This window comes from Dromiciops gliroides, chromosome 3 (genome assembly GCF_019393635.1).
Source record: "Dromiciops gliroides isolate mDroGli1 chromosome 3, mDroGli1.pri, whole genome shotgun sequence".
Taxonomy (NCBI): Eukaryota; Metazoa; Chordata; class Mammalia; order Microbiotheria; family Microbiotheriidae; genus Dromiciops; species Dromiciops gliroides.
This window is the reverse complement of record NC_057863.1, coordinates 585,720,160-585,742,886: the sequence shown is the minus strand read 5'-3', so window position 1 is coordinate 585,742,886 and position 22,727 is coordinate 585,720,160. Positions and strand designations below refer to the sequence as shown.

At 46.3% G+C, this 22,727-nt stretch overlaps 1 protein-coding gene across 4 annotated transcripts in view; it reads left to right on the top strand.

Annotated features, from left to right (window-relative positions):
* The first annotated feature begins 395 nt into the window (after window positions 1-395).
* The window catches only part of TRIM3 (tripartite motif containing 3), a 34,893-nt gene continuing 12,561 nt past the window's right edge, over window positions 396-22,727 (top strand). The window contains exons 1-10 of one of the 4 annotated variants that reach the window (XM_043994691.1): window positions 396-464; window positions 1,310-1,508; window positions 16,655-16,820; window positions 16,928-17,159; window positions 17,424-17,575; window positions 18,025-18,205; window positions 18,659-19,391; window positions 19,655-19,758; window positions 20,510-20,677; window positions 21,369-21,537. In XM_043994691.1, coding sequence (XP_043850626.1) covers window positions 16,690-16,820; window positions 16,928-17,159; window positions 17,424-17,575; window positions 18,025-18,205; window positions 18,659-19,391; window positions 19,655-19,758; window positions 20,510-20,677; window positions 21,369-21,537 — 1,870 coding nt within the window. In that variant the 5' untranslated portion in view covers window positions 396-464; window positions 1,310-1,508; window positions 16,655-16,689. Of the gene's footprint in view, window positions 465-813; window positions 830-1,309; window positions 1,509-16,654; window positions 16,821-16,927; window positions 17,160-17,423; window positions 17,576-18,024; window positions 18,206-18,658; window positions 19,392-19,654; window positions 19,759-20,509; window positions 20,678-21,368; window positions 21,538-22,727 lie in introns of those variants that run through there. The other 3 variants (XM_043994689.1, XM_043994690.1, XM_043994692.1) reach the window with 3 other exon arrangements.

Sequence of the window (22,727 nt, the reverse complement as noted above, 5' to 3'; positions counted from 1 at the left end):
AGGTGGAGCAGTGGGAGGAGGTAAGCATGTGGACAATAGAGAAGGATTCAATTGGTGAGGGTTATATGTGGGGGAGAGAATAAAGAGTTACCCCCAGAATACTCCCCTATGTGTAGAGGTAGTGAAGGTGATCTACGTGGGGAGGGGGAGGTTTTGAGAGGGGGAAAATCTGTGTGTGAAAATAATAAACGATTCATCGGGAAGTATTTGTATTGTGGAGACAATAGATGATTCAGTGGGAGCTCCGTGTATTTGAGAAGGGACAATAGAGTGTTATGGGGGGCATTAGAGATTTCAGTGGGGGGAGGGGATGACTAGATCGGGAGGTGGAGACAATAGAAGAGGCACTGATGGATCTCGGGATCTGCCCTGTGGAGGGAGGGTGGGGAAGGGAGAGCAGGCCATGGCTGGTTGGATTAGTTATGCCACGTCTGTACAGGGTGGTTGGTTCAGACAATGGGCAGGTAGGTCTAGGCGAGAGGGTTAGAGAGGGCAGCTTTGCCTATAGGCTGGGTCGAGAGCTGGGATTTAGAGGCGAGGCCGTGGGACTAGATGGTACCTAGGATGAGGGTGGGGGAAAGAGTTTACTCAGGAGGAGGGGTAAATGAGCCAGAGCCAGAGCTCGGCATAGGGTAATAGGCCTTAGGTGGGGCGGAGCCCTGGCCAAATGGGGGTAGGCTTGGAGGAAGGATAGCGGGTGTGCGTCGAGTTTTGGGAGGAGGGAGCTTGGGCCAGAGTGGGCTGAGCCAATTTGGGGCCAGACGGAGATGGGGGTTGGGAGGAGAGGGACACTGTAGGAGGGTATTTATGAGCTCAGGAAGGAGCAGAGGTATGAGATTGAGAAGCAGGCCCTGGGATGAGCCAAGTAATAGGGTAGTGGATCCTAGTACAGTGTGTATGGATCCGGGGACTGGGGTAGTGTGGCGGGGCTGGGCTCTGTGGAGCTGTGGGCGGAGCTTGATCCCCCTCCCCTTTGGTGAGGGGCGGGGCAAGTGGGGCTGGGGGGGCCTTGGTGCGGTGGAGATGGAGGGTGGGTGGGGCTGGAGAACCAACGGGCAGCCCCACCTCTTTTCTTCTCCTCCCTGCCCCACCCCCCTATTCTTCCCCCGCGATCTGGGGTGGCTAAAACGTGGGTGGAGCCGGACCCTGGAGCCCTGGGCGGGTCAGGGTGGGGTGGGGTAGGGTAGGGTGGTGGGGAGCCGAGAGGTCCTTGGGGGGCGGGGCCTGGAGTGTAAGAGCCCATCGGCAGCCACTCCCTCTCTTTCCCTTTCTCCCCGCCCCTTTCTCCCGCCTTCCCGGCCGTGTGCAGCCCGGGCCCGGCGGGCGGGCGCTGGGACTGGGACGTGGGTGCGGCGCGGCGCCGTTCGGTCAGCCTGGTGCAGTGACGGCCCCGGGGACAGCGGGGACAGCGCTGCTTGGCACCACGTGAGCCTGAGCCCGGCCGGGCCGCACAGAAAGCAAGGCGGAGAGCCTGGCTCCCGGCCCCTCCCAGCTTTCCTCAGCCTGGGGTGAGTGCGGCGGGTGAGGGTGGGCGGCTGGGCTGTCTCGCAGGGTGTGTTTGTGTGCGTGCGAGTTTAATTGTGTGGCTGACTCTGTGTGACAGTATGCATGCCTGTTTGCGGGTGTAGATATGTACGCATGTATGTTTGGGCTCCTGCGTCTCAGACTCTGGAGCGTGGGGTGGGGTGGTGTTGATGCTGAAGGGCCTCCATGTCCCTAGGGCACAGCTGGTATGGGATTGCTTCAGGGCATAGTGCCACTGCCTGGCACGCCCATCCCTTTCAGCCCCCCTCCTTTCCTGCTAGCCCAACCCTCACTGACATTTGCCCATCAGGACCTCCTTTCTCACCTCCTTCCCACCCCCCTCACCACGGCAAGGAAGCAAGCTGAATGCATCTTCCAGTTCGAGAGTCCAAAGGACTGGACGCCAGGAGGGGGTAGCAGGTGGGATAGGAGAGGAGCTAGGTTTTTTGCAGCTCTGCCTACCGAAGGTCGGAAATCTGGGCCCACCTCTTGGCCCGTGCCTGAGGTGGCTCTGAGGGAAGCTTGTTGGGAGGCAGACTTGACCAGATGGCTCTCTGTATTCTTTAGGGGGCTGTCCCCTCCCCCTCTCCCCGAAGATTCCTTTTAGGCTGAAGGGAAGGGGCTCCAGGACCCTTGCATCTCCGACAGAATCTGCTTTTTTACTAGAACCCCACGCCTGGCCCCTCCCTGTTTCTGGACTTTTGTAGCTTCCCTTCCTCCTGGCCTTGGCTTCCTGCCTATTTCCCTCCCCTGGCCCACCCAATCTGGCAAGTCCCTACCAGGCCTGGTACTCTGGTAGAGGGGGTTGTAGGATTGGTATCTGAGTCTGCCTCATCCTGGTGTTCGTTTTTGCCCTATGATGTTCAGTGGTGCTCCTTAGATAGAAGGATCCTCACCTCTCCTCTCCCAGTTACTTCCATTGCGGCTTGTACATGTAATATAGACAGTTATTGTTGTAGGTCAGGGAAGGAAGTGATCATTCTAATCTGGCTTCTTACCATCTGATCCATCCTGCATATACACTGCTAAAACACAGCTCTGATCATCCAAACACAAGTCAGGTCACAGAATTCCTTCTGAGTCACCCCAGGCATGGTCCCTCTTACTCTATAGCTTTGTCACTCCCCACTTGAAAAATCTATCAATGGTTCTGCAGTAATTGGACCTCTGAGGTCATTAGTAGAGAAATTCCTGCAATTCTACTTCAACACTTTCAGTAATGGGGCACTCATTATTTCCCAATTCATTTTTGAACAGGTGTATTGTTCTTATATTTAAGCAAAATCAGTAACTCTACAACTGATACCCACTGCTCCAAGTTTTGTCCTCTGAGGTACAAGTCAGTTCCTATTCTATGACAGCCCTTCAAATAGCCATTAATTCCACAAATATTCACTGAAGAATATGTTCATCGCCCCCAATTATAATAACAGATAGTATTTGCGGAGTTCTTTAAGGTTTGTAATATGCTTTAAAAGTTTAATCCCATTTGATCCTCACAGCTAACCCGGGAGGTAGGTGCTATTGTTATTCAAATTCTATAGATGAGGAAACTGAGGCAGAGAGGTTAAGTGATTTGTCCAGGGTCACACAAGTAGTAACTATCTGGATTTGAATTCAGGACGTTCTAACTCCAGGTCCCATGCTTTATCCACTGTGTCTCCTAATTATTATTAGCTATCTCTCAAAAATAGGCAATTAAAAGATTAATGGGGTATGTATGTGTACATATATGTATGTATGTATACACACACGCACACACACACACACACATATATATATTTATATATAGGTTTTTTTCCCCTTCTGTCCTTAGCTAAATCTATTAGAGAAGAAAAGACATAGGCACAAAGTACAATGTGAAAATGCAGTAAGAGGCACAAAGAGAGTGCTCTGGGTTTTCAGACGAGGGAGAAATCACCCTGTACAAATTCCTTCCCAGATGAACTGACATTTCCGCTGGGTCTTGAAGGACCATCTTCTCCTTAAGTCTTCTCTTTTTTCAGGCTAACCATCCTTAATTCCTTCATCTGGACCTCAGATGTCATGGCTTTGAGTTCCTTCACTATCCTGTGATGTATGCCACTTTGTCAATGTCCTTCTGAAAATATGCCCTCCCCCCAACTGAACACAAAACTCTAGATGTTGTTTGATTGGAGCAAAAGATAATAAGATTATCACCTCCCTTGTTTCTGGATGCTGTGCTTCTATTTATATAGTCCATGATCTTGTTAACCAGAATATTGACTCAAATTGAGTTTGCAGTCCACTAACCCCCCACCCCAGAATTTTAACTTGACATGCTGTCAAGCCACAGACACCCCCATTCTTTTTTATGTCATTGATTTTTTAACTCAAGAGCAGATCCTTAACATTTGTCACTATTAAGGCTCATAATTAGATTTTGCTCATCAATCTATGCTCTTTGTGGGTTGTTTTTTTTTTAACCTTAATCTTGACAGCCACAATATTAGCAATCTAAAGTTTTTTTTAACCTTTATCTTCTCATCCAACATATTAGCAACCTCTCTTTACTTTATTTCTTCCATAAATTTGAGAAGCATGCTACTTATCCCTTCCTTTAGATCTTTGATAAAAAAAATCTTGGAAAAGAACAGGATCTAGGACAGATCCCTGTGTCGCTCTCCTGGACATTTTCCTCCATCCAGATTGATATTACTCCATTATTCAATATTCATTGACTTTGATTGTTGAAACGCCTATTGTTCAGCCTAGATATTTTTTTTTCATTTTGTTAAGGGTATTATGTAAGACTGTCCAATGTTTAGCTTAAATCAAGATAAAATGTACAATATGTGACCCCTAATCATACCAACATAGTAACTGTATAAGAAAGGAAAATGTTATTATGTTACTACTTGGATTTAGGATACCTAAATTGTCTCCTATGGAACACCACTGTCTAATATTCCAGAAGCTCTGTGATTTCACTGGGGGTAAAATGCCTTAGTAGAGGGTCTTCATGTGTTTTTGTGGAAGGGAAGAAAATTTATTGCCAGTAGTCTGGTGATGAAACTCTGAACTTAACTGGACTGGTCCTCTGATGACATACACAATCTGTCACCAGGACTGGACAAGAAGACTTTCTAGCTTGGTGTGGGACCTGCCAGAACTAGTGGTTTACTGTTATAGACTTTTTTTTTTTTTTTTTTGGTGAGGCAGTTGGGGTCAAGTGACTTGCCCAGGATCACACAGCCAGTAAGTCAAGTGTCTGAGGCCAGATTTGAACTTAGGTACTCCTGAATCCAAGGCTGGTACTTTATCTACTGCGCCACCTAGCCGCCCCATGTCATAGACTTTTTTAAATTAAATTAAATTAAATTTTTTTAGTGAGGCAATTGGGGTTAAGTGACTTGCCCAGGGTCACACAGCTAGTTAAGTGTTAAGTGTCTGAGGCCGGATTTGAACTCAGGTACTCCTGACTCCAGGGCCAGTGCTCTATCCACTGCGCCATCTAGCTGCCCTGTGTCATAGACTTTTAAGAGCCCAGAGTCACCTCCATGCCATGGTGAGTACGGGATTTTAATGGAGAAACAAATACCACATTCTTTCCTAAACAGTGACCAACACTCATTTAATAATCTGTAGCCAGGGAGTTATATCAAGTTTACCACCCCATCTTTTGGTAATGCATCTTTTCCTTCTTTTAGAAAGCCTGGCATTTGCCCTTTTTTAGTCATTTGCAACCTTTACCTTTTATATAAACATTGACTCTGAAATCATATCTGATGTCCCTTTCGCACCTAGGAATATATCTGAATCTAGATAATAGAATCTGAGAGATAGTGGGTATCTTATCTAACCTAACACCCTCATTTTATAAAAATGAGAGCCAGAAAAGGCATTGACTTTCAATTCTCAAAGTTTGTTTGTGGCAGATTTCCAGTTCAGTGTTGTCTATGTTGCAACAGGTTACCTTTCTCAAAATTAATATGAAGACAAAATCCACAACTTTCTGAATAATTTTAAAAATAATTTTACTCATTTGTTTAGAGTCTAAGGCTCTAAACAAACCATTATTTGAACATTTAAAAGTCCATTTTATCAATATTTTTTGTTTTCTATCACAGTCATTTCTGGGGGAAAAAATAGCCTCCAGAGTAGACCCTCCCTTGTGACAAAGAAAAACAACAACAATAATAATAATAATAATCCAGCACAGTGATTTCACCTTAAAATGTAGCAGACATTCTGCTCTGTCAGCCCTCTCTTTGATGGTTTGAGGAGAGAGGTATGTCATCTGTCCCCTGGGAACTTCACATATTTTTACTTACAGTGTAACTTCGTTTTAGTATCTTTTCATTCACATCTTCATAATTATTGTGTGTAACATTTTTTTTTTTACTCTGCATATTTTGTTCTTCATCAGTTCATTCAAATCATCTTGTGTTTCTCCAAATTTCTTATACTTGTCATTTCCTTATGCATAATAATATTCCATTTCATTCAGATTTCATAATTTTTTTCAGCTATTCTTCAGTTACTGGGCATCCATTTTGTTTGCAGGTCTTTGTCATCACAGAGTGCTACTATGAACATTTTTGCATATATTTGACCTTTGTTCTAGACTAACTTTGCTTGGGGTATATGCCCAATAGTGGAATCCTTGGGTAAAAGGGTCATGACCATTTAAACACTGAGTTAATTTAATTTAATTCAGAAATGTCACAATGATTAGGAATAAACAGGAATATTTACTGGTATTGTTTTGTGAGGCAATTGGGGTTAAGTGACTTGCCCAGGGTCACACAGCTAGTAATTGTTAAGTGTCTGAGGCTGGATTTGAACTCAGGTCCTCCTGAATCCAGGGCTGGTGCTCTATCCACTTTGCCAACTAGCTGCCCCACCACCTTCACTTTTTACAGTTTCTTCCAAACATCTATTTTCAAATGTGTCAGCTCACTGACAGCGGACAAGTGCATTTCAGCATTGCTGGGAAGGATGTATATATAAGGCACAGAACAATTGACTCTATTCTGGGGTATTTGGGAGACCATTTCCTTTAGTAGCTCTAACACTTGGGCATCAAGCAAACCAAATTCTTTTATATATTGGGGCTTGTATTAATAGTACACAAGCCTTGGAGCCTATTCAATCCATTTATTAAGTGCCTACTATGTGGTATGTCCTGAGCTTGAAACCACAGCTTTGTGGTACAATAGATAGAGCTTTAGGCCTGGAGTTAGGAGGACCTGAATTCAAATCCAACTTCAGACACTTACTAGCTATATGACCCTGGGCAAGCCATTGGCATGCCTGCCTCAGTTTCCTCAACAGTAAAATAGGAATAGTAATGGCACCTCACAAGATTGTTGTGAGGAACAAATGAGATAAGTTTGTAAAGTGCTTAGCACACACCTAACAAATTCTTCCCTTCCCTTCCCATCACCAGTACTTACCAGTGGGGATGCAAAGATGAAAAACAAAATAATCTCTGTCCCCAAGGTGCTTACATTCTAAAAGGGGAGATAAGCACAAAATACGTGCTAAATAACATAATGATTGTGAAAACAGGAGAGGTAACTTCATGTTTGTCTTAGGGCAGGCTTAAGGGAAGAGGGTACAGCTGAGCTGGATTTGAAGGAAAAGAATTTCAAGGGGCAGTTAGGTGACACAGTGGATAAAGCACCGGCCTTGGATTCAGGAGGACCTGAGTTCAAATCTGACTTCAGACACTTGACTGGGCAAATCACTTAACCAGAAGGGGTCTGTTCAAGACATGGAGAGTACATCAAATTCATGGATGTAGAAGAAGGCAGGACAAAAAAATCTGGGAATGATGAATGGTATTTGGCTGAACTAGGCAGTACGAGAAGGGGAGTAATTAATAACGACTAGCATTTATATGTTGCCTTAAGGATTGCAAAGTGTTATATCTCTTTTGATCCTCACAAAAACTCTGTCAGGTACATGCTGTTATCTCCATTTTACAGATGAAACTGAGAGGCCAAGCAACTTCCACAGGGTCACACAGCTAGTATACATCTAAGACTGTTTAAACTCAGGTTTTCCTCATTCCAAGTTCAGTATTCAATCCACTGCATCTCTATGAGACAAAACATGAATGGTAGGATGGAGTAGCTTGTCATGGGCCTTGATTGCCCAGCTGAATTTCTGTTTTCTTTTATAAGAAGTGGGTGGGGGGCAGCTAGGTGGCACAGTGGATAAAGCACCGGCCCTGGATTCAGGAGTACCTGAGTTCAAATCTGGCCTCAGGCACTTGACACTTACTAGCTGTGTGACCTTGGGCAAGTCACTTAACCCCCATTGCCCTGCAAAAAAAACAAAAACAAAACAGAAGTGGGTGGTCACTGAAGGTTTTTGAGCCGGAGAGTGATGTGTTCAGACCCAGTGCATTAGAGAGAGCCTGGAAAGGAGAAAGCTTGTTAAGGAGACTGTTAACAGCACCCAGGAGAGGTAATGAAAGCCTAATTGAGGCTATTGGCAGTTAAGAGTGGAGAGGAAAAGGAACTATTTTAGAGTCATTGGTGGAATCAGTTGGAAGGAACTTCAGAGGTCAATTAGTCCAATCTGTACCTGAATATAAATCCCCTCTAGCATTCCTGAGAAGTGGTCACCCATCCTTCACTTTAAGTCTGCCAGGGATGAGAAACCTATTGCCCCATAGGGCTCATTCTACTTTTGGACAGCTCTAATTGCTAAGAAGTTTTTCCTTCCATCACTTTCATTTGACAAACATTTAATTAAACAAATTAATTGAATAAACATTAATTAAAAAATAAAACATGGCCTGTTGTTTCCAGGGAATTGTGCAAGACAGTGGCTATACAAACATAGACATGAAACAGTTTCTGCCTTTGAGATAATTATATCCTGTGGAGGAACTTACATCCTAAATCTAGCTAAAATCTGCTTTTCTGTAAATCTTCTCCATCACTCCTAGTTTTGTCCTCCAGAAAACAAATTTAATCCCCTTTCCACATGACAACCTTTCAGATAGTTATGTCCCTTTTAAGCTTTTTCTTTTTTTAGGTTAAATACTCCCAGGTTCTCTAACTGATGTGTGGTCTGGTCTCTATTTCACTATTCAGGTTGCCCTCCTTTGCACACCTGCTAAAGGTTGGTTGTCCATGCCCTTCCTAAAATTTGAGATACATGACTGTTCACAGCACTCCATCTGTGGTCTGACCAGAGCAGGGTAAAGCAAGACCACTACATCTTTCCTTTTGAATGGTCTTCTGTTAATGCAGCCCAAGAGCACATTCACATTTTTTTCTTTTTTGGCTGCTGGCACACTGTTGACTCATTGGGCTTGCAGTCCACTAAAACCCCTAGATGTTTTTTCATGTTTAATAAGCACTTTACAGGATCACAGCATCTCAGAGTCAAAAGGGAGCATAAAGTCCATCTAAATCCAACATATAGGAGAAAGGAAGAAGTATTTTTATAGCACCTACTATATGCCAGGCACTCTACTAAGCACTTTACAAATATTTTCTCATTTTATCTTCACAACAACCATGGGAGGTAGGTGCTATTATTATTCCCATTTTACAAGTTGAGGAAACTGAGGCAGACAGAGGCAGACTTGCTCAAGGTCACATAGCTAGTCAGTGTCTGAGACTTGGATTTGAACTCAGGTCTTCCTGACACTAGGCCTAATATACTATCTGTTGGACCTAGCTGTGCTACATACCTGACTGAGAATCATGCCTACAGCATTCTCCCAAAGTGGTCAACCAGCCTTCATTTAAAGCTCTGTAATGCAGGAAAACCTGTTATATCCCAAGGAATTATTGTCTAGTTACATTTCCCTATTCTGGGAAGTATAGTGGATAGAGCACTGGACCTGGAGTCAGAAAGATGAGTTCAGATTTGGCCTTAGACACACTCATTATGTGTCTTATTATATATGTATGACCCTTGGAAAGCTTGCCTCAGTTTTCTCATGTAAAATGTGAAGGTTAAATAGTACCTACCTCCCAGGAAATGATAAGGATAAAAGGAAATAATATTGGTAGAGCACTTTGTAAACTCTAAAGCCCTAAAACTCCCAACTCTAAATGGCACCTTTTATTCTGTTCTTATACTATTGATAAGTATAGAACTTTTCACTTAAATGTATTAACTTTTATCTTTTTACATCGGGTCATTGTTATAATAAGACAGGACTTATTTGCTAATTGAATAGGTGTGTGTCCTATTTCTCCACAACTAGACTGTGGACTCTCTGATTGCCTGGACTATGTCTTCTCTCTTATTCTGCCCTTAAAGGGCCTAGCATAGAGCTAGGAATATTGTGCATGTTTGGTAAAATACCTGTTAAATGAATAGGGGAGAAGAGTTAGGAGAAAGCTTCTTGAAGGACCTAAGAGTTAGATCTTGAAAGATGCTGAGAAGGAGGAGGGTGGTGATGGTGAAACTAATAGCTGAAGGGGGCAGCTACGTGGCACAGTGGATAAAGCACTGACCTTGGATTCAGGAGGACCTGATTCAAATCTGACCCCAGACACTTAACACTTACTAGCTGTGTGACCCTGGGCAAGTCACTTAACCCTCATTGCCCCCCCCAATTAATAACTGAAAAATATAAATATGTAATATTATATAAATAATATAAAGAAATTATAGCCCTTAAGAGTTTCAAAAATTACACATGCACATGTATGTATACTTGTTAAACAATGTGTATGTATATGCATACTATGTATGTTCTAGATAGTATATATCATCCACATATACACACATGATTAAAACTACACCAAGAGTTTTGGAATATCCTATATAATCTCACTTGTTCCTCACAACAGTGTGGGTGAGATAGAGACTTATCTCCCTTTGAGGTTCTCCATCAGATAAAGAAACGGAAGTTCAGAGGGGTCAGATGATTGGTTTGTAGTGCTATAACTTGTCAGGGAAAGGTTAAGTTTGAACACAGGTCTTGGCTGACTCCAAGTCTAGCTTTCCCCACACCACCTTGATGTAGAAAATCATAGATTTACAACTGAAAGGGGCCTTAGAACCCATCTAGTCCAACCTCCTCACGCTATAGCTGAGGAAATGTGTTTTCAGGTTTAACAGACCTTTTACATACATGATCTCATTTGATCAGGATCAGTGGAGAGGAAAGAGGGGGATTTGTTGGGGCACGAAAGGAAGGAAACACAACGGGAGGATCATCTGCTGAGAGAGGGGTGGGTGACAGCTTTGAGGAGGGAAAAGGGTGGTGAGGAGAGAGAAGAGTAGAGTGGTGGGGGGAGTTAGAATTGGGTAGTGAGGCAGTGAGAGGAAGGAAAGGGCAGTCAAGAGGGGGACAGTGAACTTTGAACCCCATGTCTTTGTATTGGCTCTGGTGTGCATAGTTCTTCGTTCTCAGGAGTACACTGAGTATCTTAGGCAATTCACTTCCTTGAGCCTCAAGCTTACATATCTGTCAAATGAGGGGGTTGGACTACATGACCTCTAAGGTTTCTTTCAGCTTTAAATCTATGACTCAGGTCTGAGGATTGAGTCACATGAATCTTAAAAGTTGAAAGAGGCCTCAGAATCATAACATTCTAGTTGTGTGATCATCCAGTCTTTGTTTTCCATTGATGGACCATGTCCTGAAATAGGGCCTACAACCTATTTCAATTTTTGACAGCTGTAAATTTTTTATATATATATATATATATATATATATATATATATATATTTGCAGGGCAGTAGGGGTTAAGTGACTTGCCCAGGGTCACACAGCTAGTAAGTACCAAGTATCTGAAGTCGGATTTGAACTCAGGTACTCCTGACTCCACTGCGCCACCTAGCTGCCCCAGCTGTAAATTATATTAAGCCAAAATCAGCTTCTCTGTAACTTCTTCCTGTTGCTGCTGTTCTGATGGGGACAAAGAATAAGTCTAATTCCTCTTCTGTGACAGCCTCCAAATAATTATACCAAATCAAATGTCATGCTGTTGCAGCCTGCTCCCCTCCTCCCCCTAGTCTTTTCTTCTCTGGGCCAAGTATTCACTCCCAGTTCCTTCAACCAAGCTTATATGTTCCAGTCCCCTTACCATTTGTGATATGTGTACAAATAGCAGTGAAACAAGGAAGAATGTGCTATGTATCCTGAAATTATAGGACTTTATTGGAGGGAGGTCAGGGCAACCTTAATGGATATGGTGGCAAATAGCTGGGTCTTGAACACTGGGTAGGCTTTTGACAAGTTCAGACATGAATGTGGTGGTGGGGAAAGGCATTTTAAAGTGGATTGAACAGTATGAACCAAAGAGGCAGTGGCATGACTATGTAAGGCATGTTCCAGGATAGCCAGGAGCCCAGTTTTATATGTGGATATGTAAGAGAAAGCAGAATGTGGTGTAGGGGGTGGCATTAAAGAAGAAAAGGAGGGGCAGCTAGGTGGCGCAGTGGGTAGAGTACTGGCCCTGGATTCAGGAAGACCTGAGTTCAAATCCAGCCTCAGACACTTAACACTTACTACCTGTGTGACCCTGGGCAAATCACTTAACCCCAATTGCCTCACCAAAAAAAAAAAAGAAGAAGGAGGAGGATGAGGAGGAAAGAAAGAAAGAAGAAAAAAGGATCCAAAATAGAGTTTGAGGAAGGAACAAGGGAGAGCCTTTTGGGGAAGCACTCAGACTAAGCTGAGGGGTGACTGATTGGAGGGGCAGTTACTGCCCAAAGGATGCCCCATGTCTGGGACAGGCTGGGGCATAGCTGGATAGAAGCCCATACTGTTAGCAATGATTCCACTTCTCTTCCAAATCCTCACCACATAGGTCTGCCTCCAGATCTAGGCCTCCTTGTCTTAATCCCAAGCCGCTATGCTTTCCAACCCGCCCTTCTTGATCAAGGCCTGGTTGGCCACTATCCCCGTTCTGCGGCTGAAGATCCCAGCTCGCATGTCCTGCCTGCACCAGCCTCACTGCCCCCTTTCCTGGATCTGTGCCCATCCTCTTTCATTGCCCTTCCGAATAATTAAGATTCCTTATGCCAAGATTTTAGACCCCATCCCCACCCACCTTAAGCTGCCGGCTGCTCCGCAACACGCCTTTTCCCCATCCCCCAGGCCCCCAGTTCCCAAGCTGAGCCTAGGGAGGGGAGTTTCCCCCTCCCCCTCTCCCTTTCCTGTCTGATGACTCTGACTCTGGCTTACAGAACTGCGTCTCGTTCTCCACAGGGGAGGACGGTCCCACGGGTTTGGAGGCAAGATGTTGAACCTAGTGGGGGTGAGGGTGGGGGTGGAGGTGGGTGGGCAATGGGAACTGTGTCCTGCAGAAAGCCAGTGAGGGGTACCTCGAAACGCTTCTCTGCAGCAGGAAGGGGAAAGGGAAAAGGGAAAGGGAAGAGGAAGAGGAGGAGCCGCAGCTTTCTCAGTCCTCTCTCTCCAGCCCCAGGCAGCACTGGCCTTGGGCACTGGCTGCGGCTCACTCCCCGCCCACAGCCGCTGTGCTGCCCTAGAGCGCCACCCCTACCGCATAACCCCTCTCTGGGGCCGGGTTGGAAAGGGGCTCGGGGCGTGGGCTGGTCGGACTGAGTACTGGGCTGTCAGCTGCTCTACCTTGACCATCTCTGCGCCTGGCCCCCTCCCATAGCTTCTTGACCACTTCTCAATCCAAGAAGCATAGAGCCCCATTTTCCTGAGACTAGTTTGTCCACTCTTCCCCTTAGCCCCTCTGTGTATGTATAATCTTTCTCGGTCAGCATCCTCATCACTTTCTCCTCATCCAAGCCTAGTTCCCTATATCAGCCCCAGGAGCCCCCTTACTCAACCTCGAGTCCCCCAGTCCTTGAGTCTATGCTGCTACCCTCCCCCCCACCCGTGCCCCTTTCCACTACTTCATTCTACTAACTTCCTGACCCTCTAAACCTGCCTTCCTTACTCAGCTCATGTAACTCCTTCAGTCAGAGTCTGCTCATTCTCTAGCAGTCTCCTGAGCCTGCTCTCCACCCCTGTCATAGAATCTTGAGGTTTAGATCTTGTAGGAGTCTTAGAGGCTAGTCCAACCCCTTCATTTTACAGATGAGGGATCAGCCCAGAGAGACTCAGTGATTTGCCCAAGGTCATACAGCTACTTAGTGATAGAGTTGGGATTTTTACCCTGGTTGTCTGACTACAAATCCATCCAGCAGCTTTTCTTTCTTTCTTCCTTCCTTTCTCTCTTTCTTTCTCTCTTTCTTTCTTTCTTTCTTTCTTTCTTTCTTTCTTTCTTTCTTTCTTTCTTTCTTTCTTTCTTTCTTTCTTTCTTTCTTTCTTTCTTTCTTTCTTTCTTTCTTTCTTTCTTTCTTTCTTTCTTTCTTTCTTTCTTCCTTCCTTCCTTCCTTCCTTCCTTCCTTCCTTCCTTCCTTCCTTCCTTTCTTTCTTTCCTTCTTTCAAGTGACTTGCCCGGGGTCACACAGCTAGTAGGTGTCAAGTGTCTGAGGCCAAATTTGAATCCAGGTCCTCTTGAATTCAGGGCTGGTGCTTTATCCACTTCGCCAACTAGCTGCCCCTCCAGCAGCCTTTCTTTTTTTTCTTTTTTTTTTGCGGGGCAACGGGGGTTAAATGATTTGCCCAGGGTCACACAACTAGTAAGTGTCAAGTGTCTGAGTCTGGATTTGAACTCAGGTACTCCTGAGTCCAGGGCCGGTGCTTTACCACTGCACCACCTAGCTGCTCCCACCAGCAGCCTTTCTACCATGTTGCCAGTACCTAGGGGCCCTTCACCATGTCCCTTAACACCTGCTTCCTTGTCTGTACCTTAACTAAAGCTCCTGAGCCCCTCAACTCCCAAAGTTCTCCAGTCATTTGAATGTCTCCTCCAGTTCCTGGGCAGTCCCTTCACTTTGCTTTAAATTCCCTTGAACTCTTGCTGGTATTCGGAGGAGTACCCTTCCTCTCCCCTCTCTCCAACTTTACTCAGTTTCTTGAGTCCCCCCAAAAATTAATGTTCAAACCCTGCCTCAGATATTTTCTAGCCATGTGACCTCAGACAAGTCACTAATCCTCTCTGTTTGGTAGTTTCCTCATGTAAAATGAAGAGGTTGGAATTGATGGCCTTAAGGTTACTTCCAGTTCTTAATTTATGCTCCTAGCTTTCTCGTCCCACCCTCCTGATTTAGCTCCCATAGAGCCTCAATACTCCAACTCGTGAGTCCTTCACTTCAATTCTTGCACCCTGATCTTAAAGCCCAAAGCCCAGACTCCTTACTTAACTACTGTATAGCCTTTCTAGCCTTCCAACTTCAGCACTTCACCCTCCCTTTCTCAGTCTCCTGACCTCAAGTAAGTGGGTTAGAGCTGAGGAGCAAGATGACCCCAAACACTTTTTTTCTATTCTGTCCATTTTCCCGTTGGGATCTGGCCTTCCTGATTCTTCCTTTAAGTTAATGTCTTCAGAAGGTCTTTTAAAGGAACTCAAGAGTTTTTAGCCTGCAGAAAAGACTTGGAAGGGACTTGGTATCACTTTTCAAATATATGAGGGACTGCCATGTAAAAACATGATGCTCTTTTTCTGCCTGGCCCCAGGGGACAGAACTGAGAGCATGGGTGCAAGTTGAAGAGAAGCAAATTTTGGTTAAAAAAAAAACAAACACAAAAAACTCCTTAAGTATGATAATCCTTAAGGATTATAATTGTATAATTATAATCCAAAGTGGAATGGGTTGCTTCTGGAGGGAGTAGGTTCTCTCTCTCTCTCTTTAGGTCTTCAGATAAAGGGTAAATTTGCTGAGGCATGTTGCTGAGGGAATCCTTTCTCTGTGGTGGGTTGGACTAGCTGGTTTCTAAGATCCCTTCCAACTCTGACATTCTCTGCTTCCTCCCCTCCTGTAAATAAGGCCCTGTTTTCCTCCAGCATTTCTCGCAGAATTCTGTTTCTTCCACTACCTGGTCCCTCCCCCTCATCTCATCCTTACCACAGGGCTCTATCCTGCCTTCATCCGCTTTCTAGCACTGTTTAGGGAGGCTCTGTCCAGTATTTGTTCTTGCCTCAGGTTGGTTTGAGGGGTCCCAGGTGAGGATCTAATCTGGCATATTGGGTTTCAGGTCACTCTGCTTTGACTTTGCTGAAGCATCCTTGGCTACTTGATGGTCTCTGTGACTTTGAACCTTTCTGACACCGCCTCCCTCTCCATTTGCCTAGAGCATGCTCACAAGCCTTTTGTTAGGGCTCACACAAGGAAGTGTGTTCCCTCCTTATTCTTAGACTTCATCTCAACTCCTGATCAAGCCTGGTCCCTTGAGTGCTTTTACTTAGATGTTTTGTTTTCCTTCCTTCAAGACTCTTACTTCAGTTGGATCTCCCCTATTGTTTTTTTTTTATTTAATACCATAGCCAAGATGATAGGTACAACCTGAGCCAAACGAGTATTCATACTCTTTTTCCATGCCAGGTTACCAGCTCTTCATCCACTTCTCCAGCCTATTTTAATTACTCATCAGCATCATCATTCCCCTCCCCCCAACCTCCCCTTCCCCAGTTTCTGGCCAGGAGAATCCCATTTTGCAATTTTTGTCGTTCAGTTATTTCAGTTGTGTTTGACTCTTCCCTATCCCATTTGGAGTTTTCTTGGCTAAGATACTAGAGTGCTTTTTCATTTCCTTCAGCTCACTTTACAGATGAGGAAACTGAGGCAAAGAGGATGAAGTGAGTTGCCTAGGGTCACACAGCTAGTAAGTGTCTGAGACCAGTTTTGGGTTCAAGTGTTCCAGACTCTAGGCCTGGTGTGCTATTTACTGAGCCACCTAACTGCCCTTTTAGAATTTTAAATGTCACAAATACCAGTGATGTGTGGATGGGCCTGCATCCCAGACTGCCCGTCTTCTTCTCTTGCACTGGCTGTCCCAGATTTCCCCACTCTGTCTTTGGTTTCCTATATACACAGAGAGCTAGTTTTAGCAAACATCCTTGTTACCAGAAAGAAAGGATTCAGGAAAGAGGGAGTTTGTGTGACTATACAGAGTTCTCATGAAGAGGAGATACTATTACTAAGAGAGGGGACTATTTGCTGAATGGATCTGAAGGAACATCCCCATGAAAACCATTTTGGGGAGAAGGATAAAGAGTAGAGAGGGCAGGTGAGACACCCTATGCCCTCCTGTGCCAATTGGTGGCATCTCTTGGAAGAAGGAGGGGGTTGACTGACATGTGTTTCTCTCTTCCTAAAGACTGGCCTGAGGGGGAGGAACTAATTGTCTGCACCATGGCAAAGCGGGAAGGCAGTACCAGCCCAGTGGTTCGGCAGATTGACAAGCAGTTCCTGGTGTGCAGCATCTGCCTTGATCGATACCATTGCCCTAAAGTTTTGCCCTGCCTGCACACCTTCTGTGAGAGGTAAGTAGCATAGATAAGCATAGAAGTGATTGGGGAACTGCAGTTCCCTTCTCCTTGACTCTGACCCATGTTCTGATGCTGCCGACACCCTTTCCTTCTCCTTGCAGGTGCCTGCAGAGCTATATACCTGCACAGAGTCTGACGTTGTCATGTCCTGTGTGCCGCCAGACTTCCATCCTCCCTGAGCAGGGTGTTTCTGCTTTGCAAAATAATTTCTTTATCAGCAACCTTATAGAAGTAATGCAGAGGACCCCTGATGGAGGCCGTGATCCCACTGCCCCTCACCCGCTCTGCGCTGTGGCTGGGCGTCCTCTCTCCTGTCCCAACCATGAAGGCAAGGTGGGCCCAAGAGAGGGCCAGTGAGGCCAGGGCTGTGCCTATCTGGACAATACAAGGATAGGGATGGAAAAAGGGTGGGGATGAAGAAGAGAAAGGAGTAGGCTGAGGGGAAGTTGGCACAGTTATGGATGGAGGGGGCTGGGGCTTCTGGCTGGTTAAAGGAAGACTGGGCAGGGGTAGGCTAAGAAATTACTTGGGGTGGCTAGTTATTGTGGCTTGAGGAGCTGAGCTCTGGCCTATCAGTTTCTGCTTGTTTGCTCCCAGACAATGGAGTTCTACTGTGAGTCATGTGAGACAGCCATGTGTGGGGAATGTCGAGCTGGGGAACATGGGGAGCACCGCACCGTGCTGCTCCGGGATGTGGTGGAGCAGCATAAAGCAGCCCTGCAGAGACAGCTAGACACCGTGCGCAGCCGGTAGGAATGGTCAGGGTGTGCTGGGGCTGTGGGGAAAAGGGACCCTGAGAAAGGCCTAGATAAAATGCGGCCACAGATTTGGATCTTGTGTCTCAGATGACCAGCTATGTGACCTTGGCCAAGTCATGCAAGTCTTCTGTGCCTCTCTTTCCTCCGTTATAAAATGAAGGGACTGGGGGCAGCTAGGTGGCGAAGTGGATAGAGCACCGGCCCTGGAGTCAGGAGTACCTGAGTTCAAATCCGGCCTCAGACACATAACACTTACTAGCTGTGTGACCCTGGGCAAGTCACTTAACCCCAATTGCCTCACTAAAAAAAAAATAAATAAATAAAATAAAATGAAGGGACTGAACATGGTGGTTTCCAAGTTTCCTTCTGAATCTAAATCTAGGATCCTTTGATCCCTCACAGATTTCAGTGTTAACCATCTTTGCCTATTCCCTTTCTAGGTTGCCCCAGCTGACAGCAGCCATTGCCCTGGTGGGAGAGATCAGCCAGCAGCTGGTGGATCGGAAGGCTGAGGCCCTGGCCCAAATCAGTGGGGCCTTTGAGGAACTGGAGCAGGCCCTACAGCAGCGCAAGGGGGCACTAGTCAGGGACCTGGAGGCCATCTGTGGGGCCAAGCAGAAGGTGGGCTCCCAGCCCCCTTTCCCAACTTCCACCCCCAATTTGCCCATCCTTTCCCCATTCCCCCATCCTGTTCCTTTTTTTGTTCTCCCCATCCCATTCCCTTACCCCCTTCCTTATTTAAGGGTCCTTCTTTTTCCCTGGGTCTGTGCTCAGCACCATCCGCACTGTGGTCCATAGTGCTTTCTGTGCCCTAATGGTACTTATTCCTGCTGTACCCTATAGCAGTGCCCCTTCTCTGCCCCTTGGTGCTCTCCCTGCACCCCACAGTGCCCTCTGCATGGTATTCTCCATGTGCCATCATGGTACCCCCTGTCCCATACCCCTATGTGCCATGTCCCTGCTGTGCCCCAAGGTACACTCACTATATCCCCCTGGTGTCCTCTGCATGTTACCCTCCCAGTGCCCCTATGGTACCCTATCTATGCCCCCACGGTGCCCGCCCCATGCCCCCAGGTGCTGCAGGCCCAGCTGGAGACACTGCGTCAGGGCCAGGAGCATATTGGGAGCAGCTGCAGCTTTGCGGAGCAGGCCCTGCGGCTGGGCTCAGAGACGGAGGTGCTGCTCGTGCGCAAGCAGATGGGGGAGCGGCTGGCAGCGTTGGCCAGCCAAGCCTTCCCTGAGCGGCCTCATGAGAATGGGCAGCTGGAGCTTCTTCTAGAGACGGACGGCCTGCGCCGCTCTATTCTCAACTTGGGTGCGCTGCTTACCACTAGTGCCACAGCCCACGAGACGGTGGCTACAGGTGAGGGCCTTCGCCAGGCGCTGGTGGGGCAGCCAGCCTCACTGACTATCACCACCAAAGACAAGGATGGGCAGCTCGTGCGCACAGGCAGCGCAGAACTTCGGGCTGAGCTGACGGGCCCTGATGGGGCTCGCCTTGAAGCCCATGTGCTGGACCACAAGAATGGCACTTATGAGCTGGTCTACACAGCCCGTGCAGAGGGTGAACTTCTCCTCTCTGTACTGCTGTACGGGCAGCCTGTACGGGGCAGCCCCTTCCGGGTGCGTGCCCTGCGCCCTGGTGACCTACCCCCCTCTCCTGATGATGTCAAACGCCGGGTCAAGTCCCCTGGTGGTCCTGGTGGCCATGTGCGACAGAAGGCTGTGCGCCGGCCCAGCTCCATGTATAGCACAGGAGGCAAGAGGAAGGACAACCCTATTGAGGATGAGCTGGTCTTCCGAGTTGGTGAGCGACTTCCCTAGCCAGCTGTCCATAGAGGCAGTTGAAGTCCATGCAGGGTTGCTATGGTGTGTGTGTGTGTGTGTGTGTGTGTGTGTGTGTGTGTGTGTGTGTGTGTGTGTGTGAGAGAGAGAGAGAGAGAGAGAGAGAGAGAGAGAGAGAGAGAGAGAGAGAGAGAGAGAGAGAGAGAGAGAGAGAGAGAGAGAAGGAAGGAATATTTGGCTCCAGGGCCTATTTTCAAACCCTTCAGAACAATGCTTTTTCTACAGGTAGCCGTGGTCGAGAGAAGGGCGAATTCACCAACTTACAGGGCATCTCTGCAGCCAGCAGTGGCCGCATCGTGGTGGCTGACAGCAACAACCAGTGCATCCAGGTAATAATTACTCCTCCAACCCAACCACCAGGGTATTGATGTGATACTCCTCTACCACCATCCACCCACCTGTATGTGTATCCAGGTAACAGCCTCCTCCAAAAGACCAGGCAATGTTAGCCTCACCTCAATCTACTAACCAGGATATTGAAGCAATTCAGGCTTTCATTGGTTGTACTACTGATACCCAGCCCTTAGCTTTCGAGGCACTCTGGGAAGTTTAAAAAAAAAAAAAAAGCTAAAACTGGCCCCTGCCCTGACTCAAGGAGCATATTTTGGCTAGGGAAGACTTGCATTTATGTGTAGGCAGAGAGGAAGGAGTGAGTTGAGAGGGAGGTTGAAGGTATGGGAGAGAATATGGAGGAGTAGATCTGGGTTCAGGGAGAGGGCTCAGTTTATTTTTTGTTTTGTTTTTTGTGGGGCAATGGGGCTTAAGTGACTTGCCCAGGGTCACACAGCTAGTAAATGTCAAGTGTCTGAGACTGGATTTGAACTCAGGTGGCAGGTGCTTTATCCACTGCGCCACCTAGCTGCCCCCGAGGGCTCAGTTTAATAGAATGAGGACACCTCTTCTATCTTTGCCCTCTTTTTCCCTAACAACCAGTGAGTAGAGCAGAAGGGTCTGGGGTCTGTAGCTAGGGAAGTCTCTTCATTCACTCTCTGCTTTTATCACATCAGCTATGTCCCCTTCGTCTTCAGCCTCCTCTTAGTCTGTCTTCACAAGAGTGTGATCTCTCACTGCTTCTCCTAGGTGTTCTCTAATGAGGGCCAGTTCAAACTCCGCTTTGGCGTACGAGGCCGCTCTCCTGGGCAGCTGCAGCGTCCCACAGGCGTGGCGGTGGACACTAATGGTGACATTATTGTGGCTGATTATGACAACCGTTGGGTCAGTGTCTTCTCACCTGAAGGCAAGTTCAAGGTGAGAGGCATGCATGGCTTATCGCTTTCCATCTCCTTCCCTGTGCTGAGTGTGAGAAGGGAGAAGAGATGAGACTATTTAAAAGTTAAGCAGTGGTCCATTAGGAGGCTGGATTGACAGTTGAGCATTGGAGATCGTGAGAAAGAATTTACTAGATTCTCCCAGCTGGAGTCTTTCTGTATATCTCTCTTTTTTTTTTGGGGGGGGGGAGCAGGGCAGTGAGATTTAAGTGACTTGCCCAGGGTCATACAGCTAGTAAGTGTCAAGTGTCTGAGGCCAGATTTTAACTCAGGTCTTCCTGAATCCAGGGCCAGTGCTTTATCCACTGAGCTACCCAACTGCCCCCAATGTATATCTCTTTTTTCCTGGACTCTCTTGGTTCTGGGCCTGAATGTGGTTTCCTCTTTTTGAGCTAGGCCAGTAGAGCCCTCTCATTTCCTCTACTCTATAGTCTCATATTGTCTTCTTTCTCCTTCATGGAGCCCCTGGAGGCAAGGAGAGACAAAAGAAGAGTGAGGTTGGAGAAGCCTCCCTCTACTTCTTCCTTGCTCTTCCTCTACCTCTTGGCCTCCCTATTTCCACACTAGTCTGTCTGTAAGACCCGATGATGCTAGGACGTGATGATTTTCCTACCCTTACCCTATCTTGGATGACCAGCTTAGCCCCCCTTTCCCTCTCTGGGCTTTTGCAGACCAAGATTGGAGCTGGTAGGCTCATGGGACCCAAGGGTGTGGCTGTGGACCGAAATGGGCACATCATCGTGGTGGACAACAAGGCTTGCTGTGTCTTCACCTTCCAGCCCAATGGAAAGCTAGTGGGTCGCTTTGGGGGCCGTGGTGCCACTGACCGCCATTTTGCAGGTATGGAGATAGAGTTATAACCAAGAAATTCTGAAAATTACTAAGAGATTCCCTACTATCCCAAGACTCTTTCTTCTTTGGAGACTGTGTCACATCTTCTTCATGTTGGACCTGAGGTCACCCTATCCACACATACCCACTACCCTGGGACTCCCCTTCACAATCTCAGAAGCAGAAAGCATCCGTACCTAAACAAGATTTCTTTCTACCAATCCTCTGCAAAGGTTATCAAGTCTCTGCTTGATGGCCTTCAGTCATGAAGAGCTTATGACCTCTCAAAGTTGCCAATTTTCCTTTCAGAAACCCAGCCACTATGAAGTTTTTCTTTGTCAAACCTAAATCTCTACCTGAAACTTCTACCAAATGCTGCTGCTAATTCTGCCCTCCAGAGCCAAATAGAGCAAATCTAGTTCCTTTTCTGTACATTATCTTTTAATACTTAAAGGGTTGGGCTCATGTCTCACCTCTTTCCTCTAAGCTAAATATCCGAAGTTCTTTCAAATGACTGTCATGTGGGATGGTTTCCATTGTCCTCAACATTCTGGTCCCCCACTTCTAGAGGGGTTCTAGCAAGTCACTGGCTTAAAATATGGTCTTCAGAAACTGAGCAGAGTACTCCAGAGATGACCTCATCGGGGCAGATGAGAGTGGGGCCGTCACTTTTATTATCTGGGAAGCAATGCCTCCTTTAATGCAGGCTAGGGTCCCATTAGCATTTTTGGTTATGTTCTTTTGTTGAATTACTGAATTTGCTTTCAGCCCACTAAAATCCTTAGATATCTTTTCCATGAATTGTTGTCTAGCCATATCACCCTTATCTTATACTAATACAGTTGATATTTTATGTCTGTGTGCATAGAACTTTATATTTTTCCCTATTAAATATCATCTTACGATATTTGGCACATTGTTTTTGCCTGTTATGATATTTTTGGATTCTCGCTCTATCATTCATTATGATATTAGCTATTCCTTCCAGATTTGTGCCTTAACAAATTTGATAAAGATGCCATTCATTTAAGTCATTGGTAAAAATATTAAATAACACAGAGCCAAGGGTAAATCCCTCTAAGTTCATGTTGACCTATTGGTAATTTCTCTTTGGGTCTGCTCATTGTAACAGTTCAGAGTCCACCTCACTGTTCTCTTATCATCTGCTCAAGAATAGCATGACTTTGTCAAAATGACTT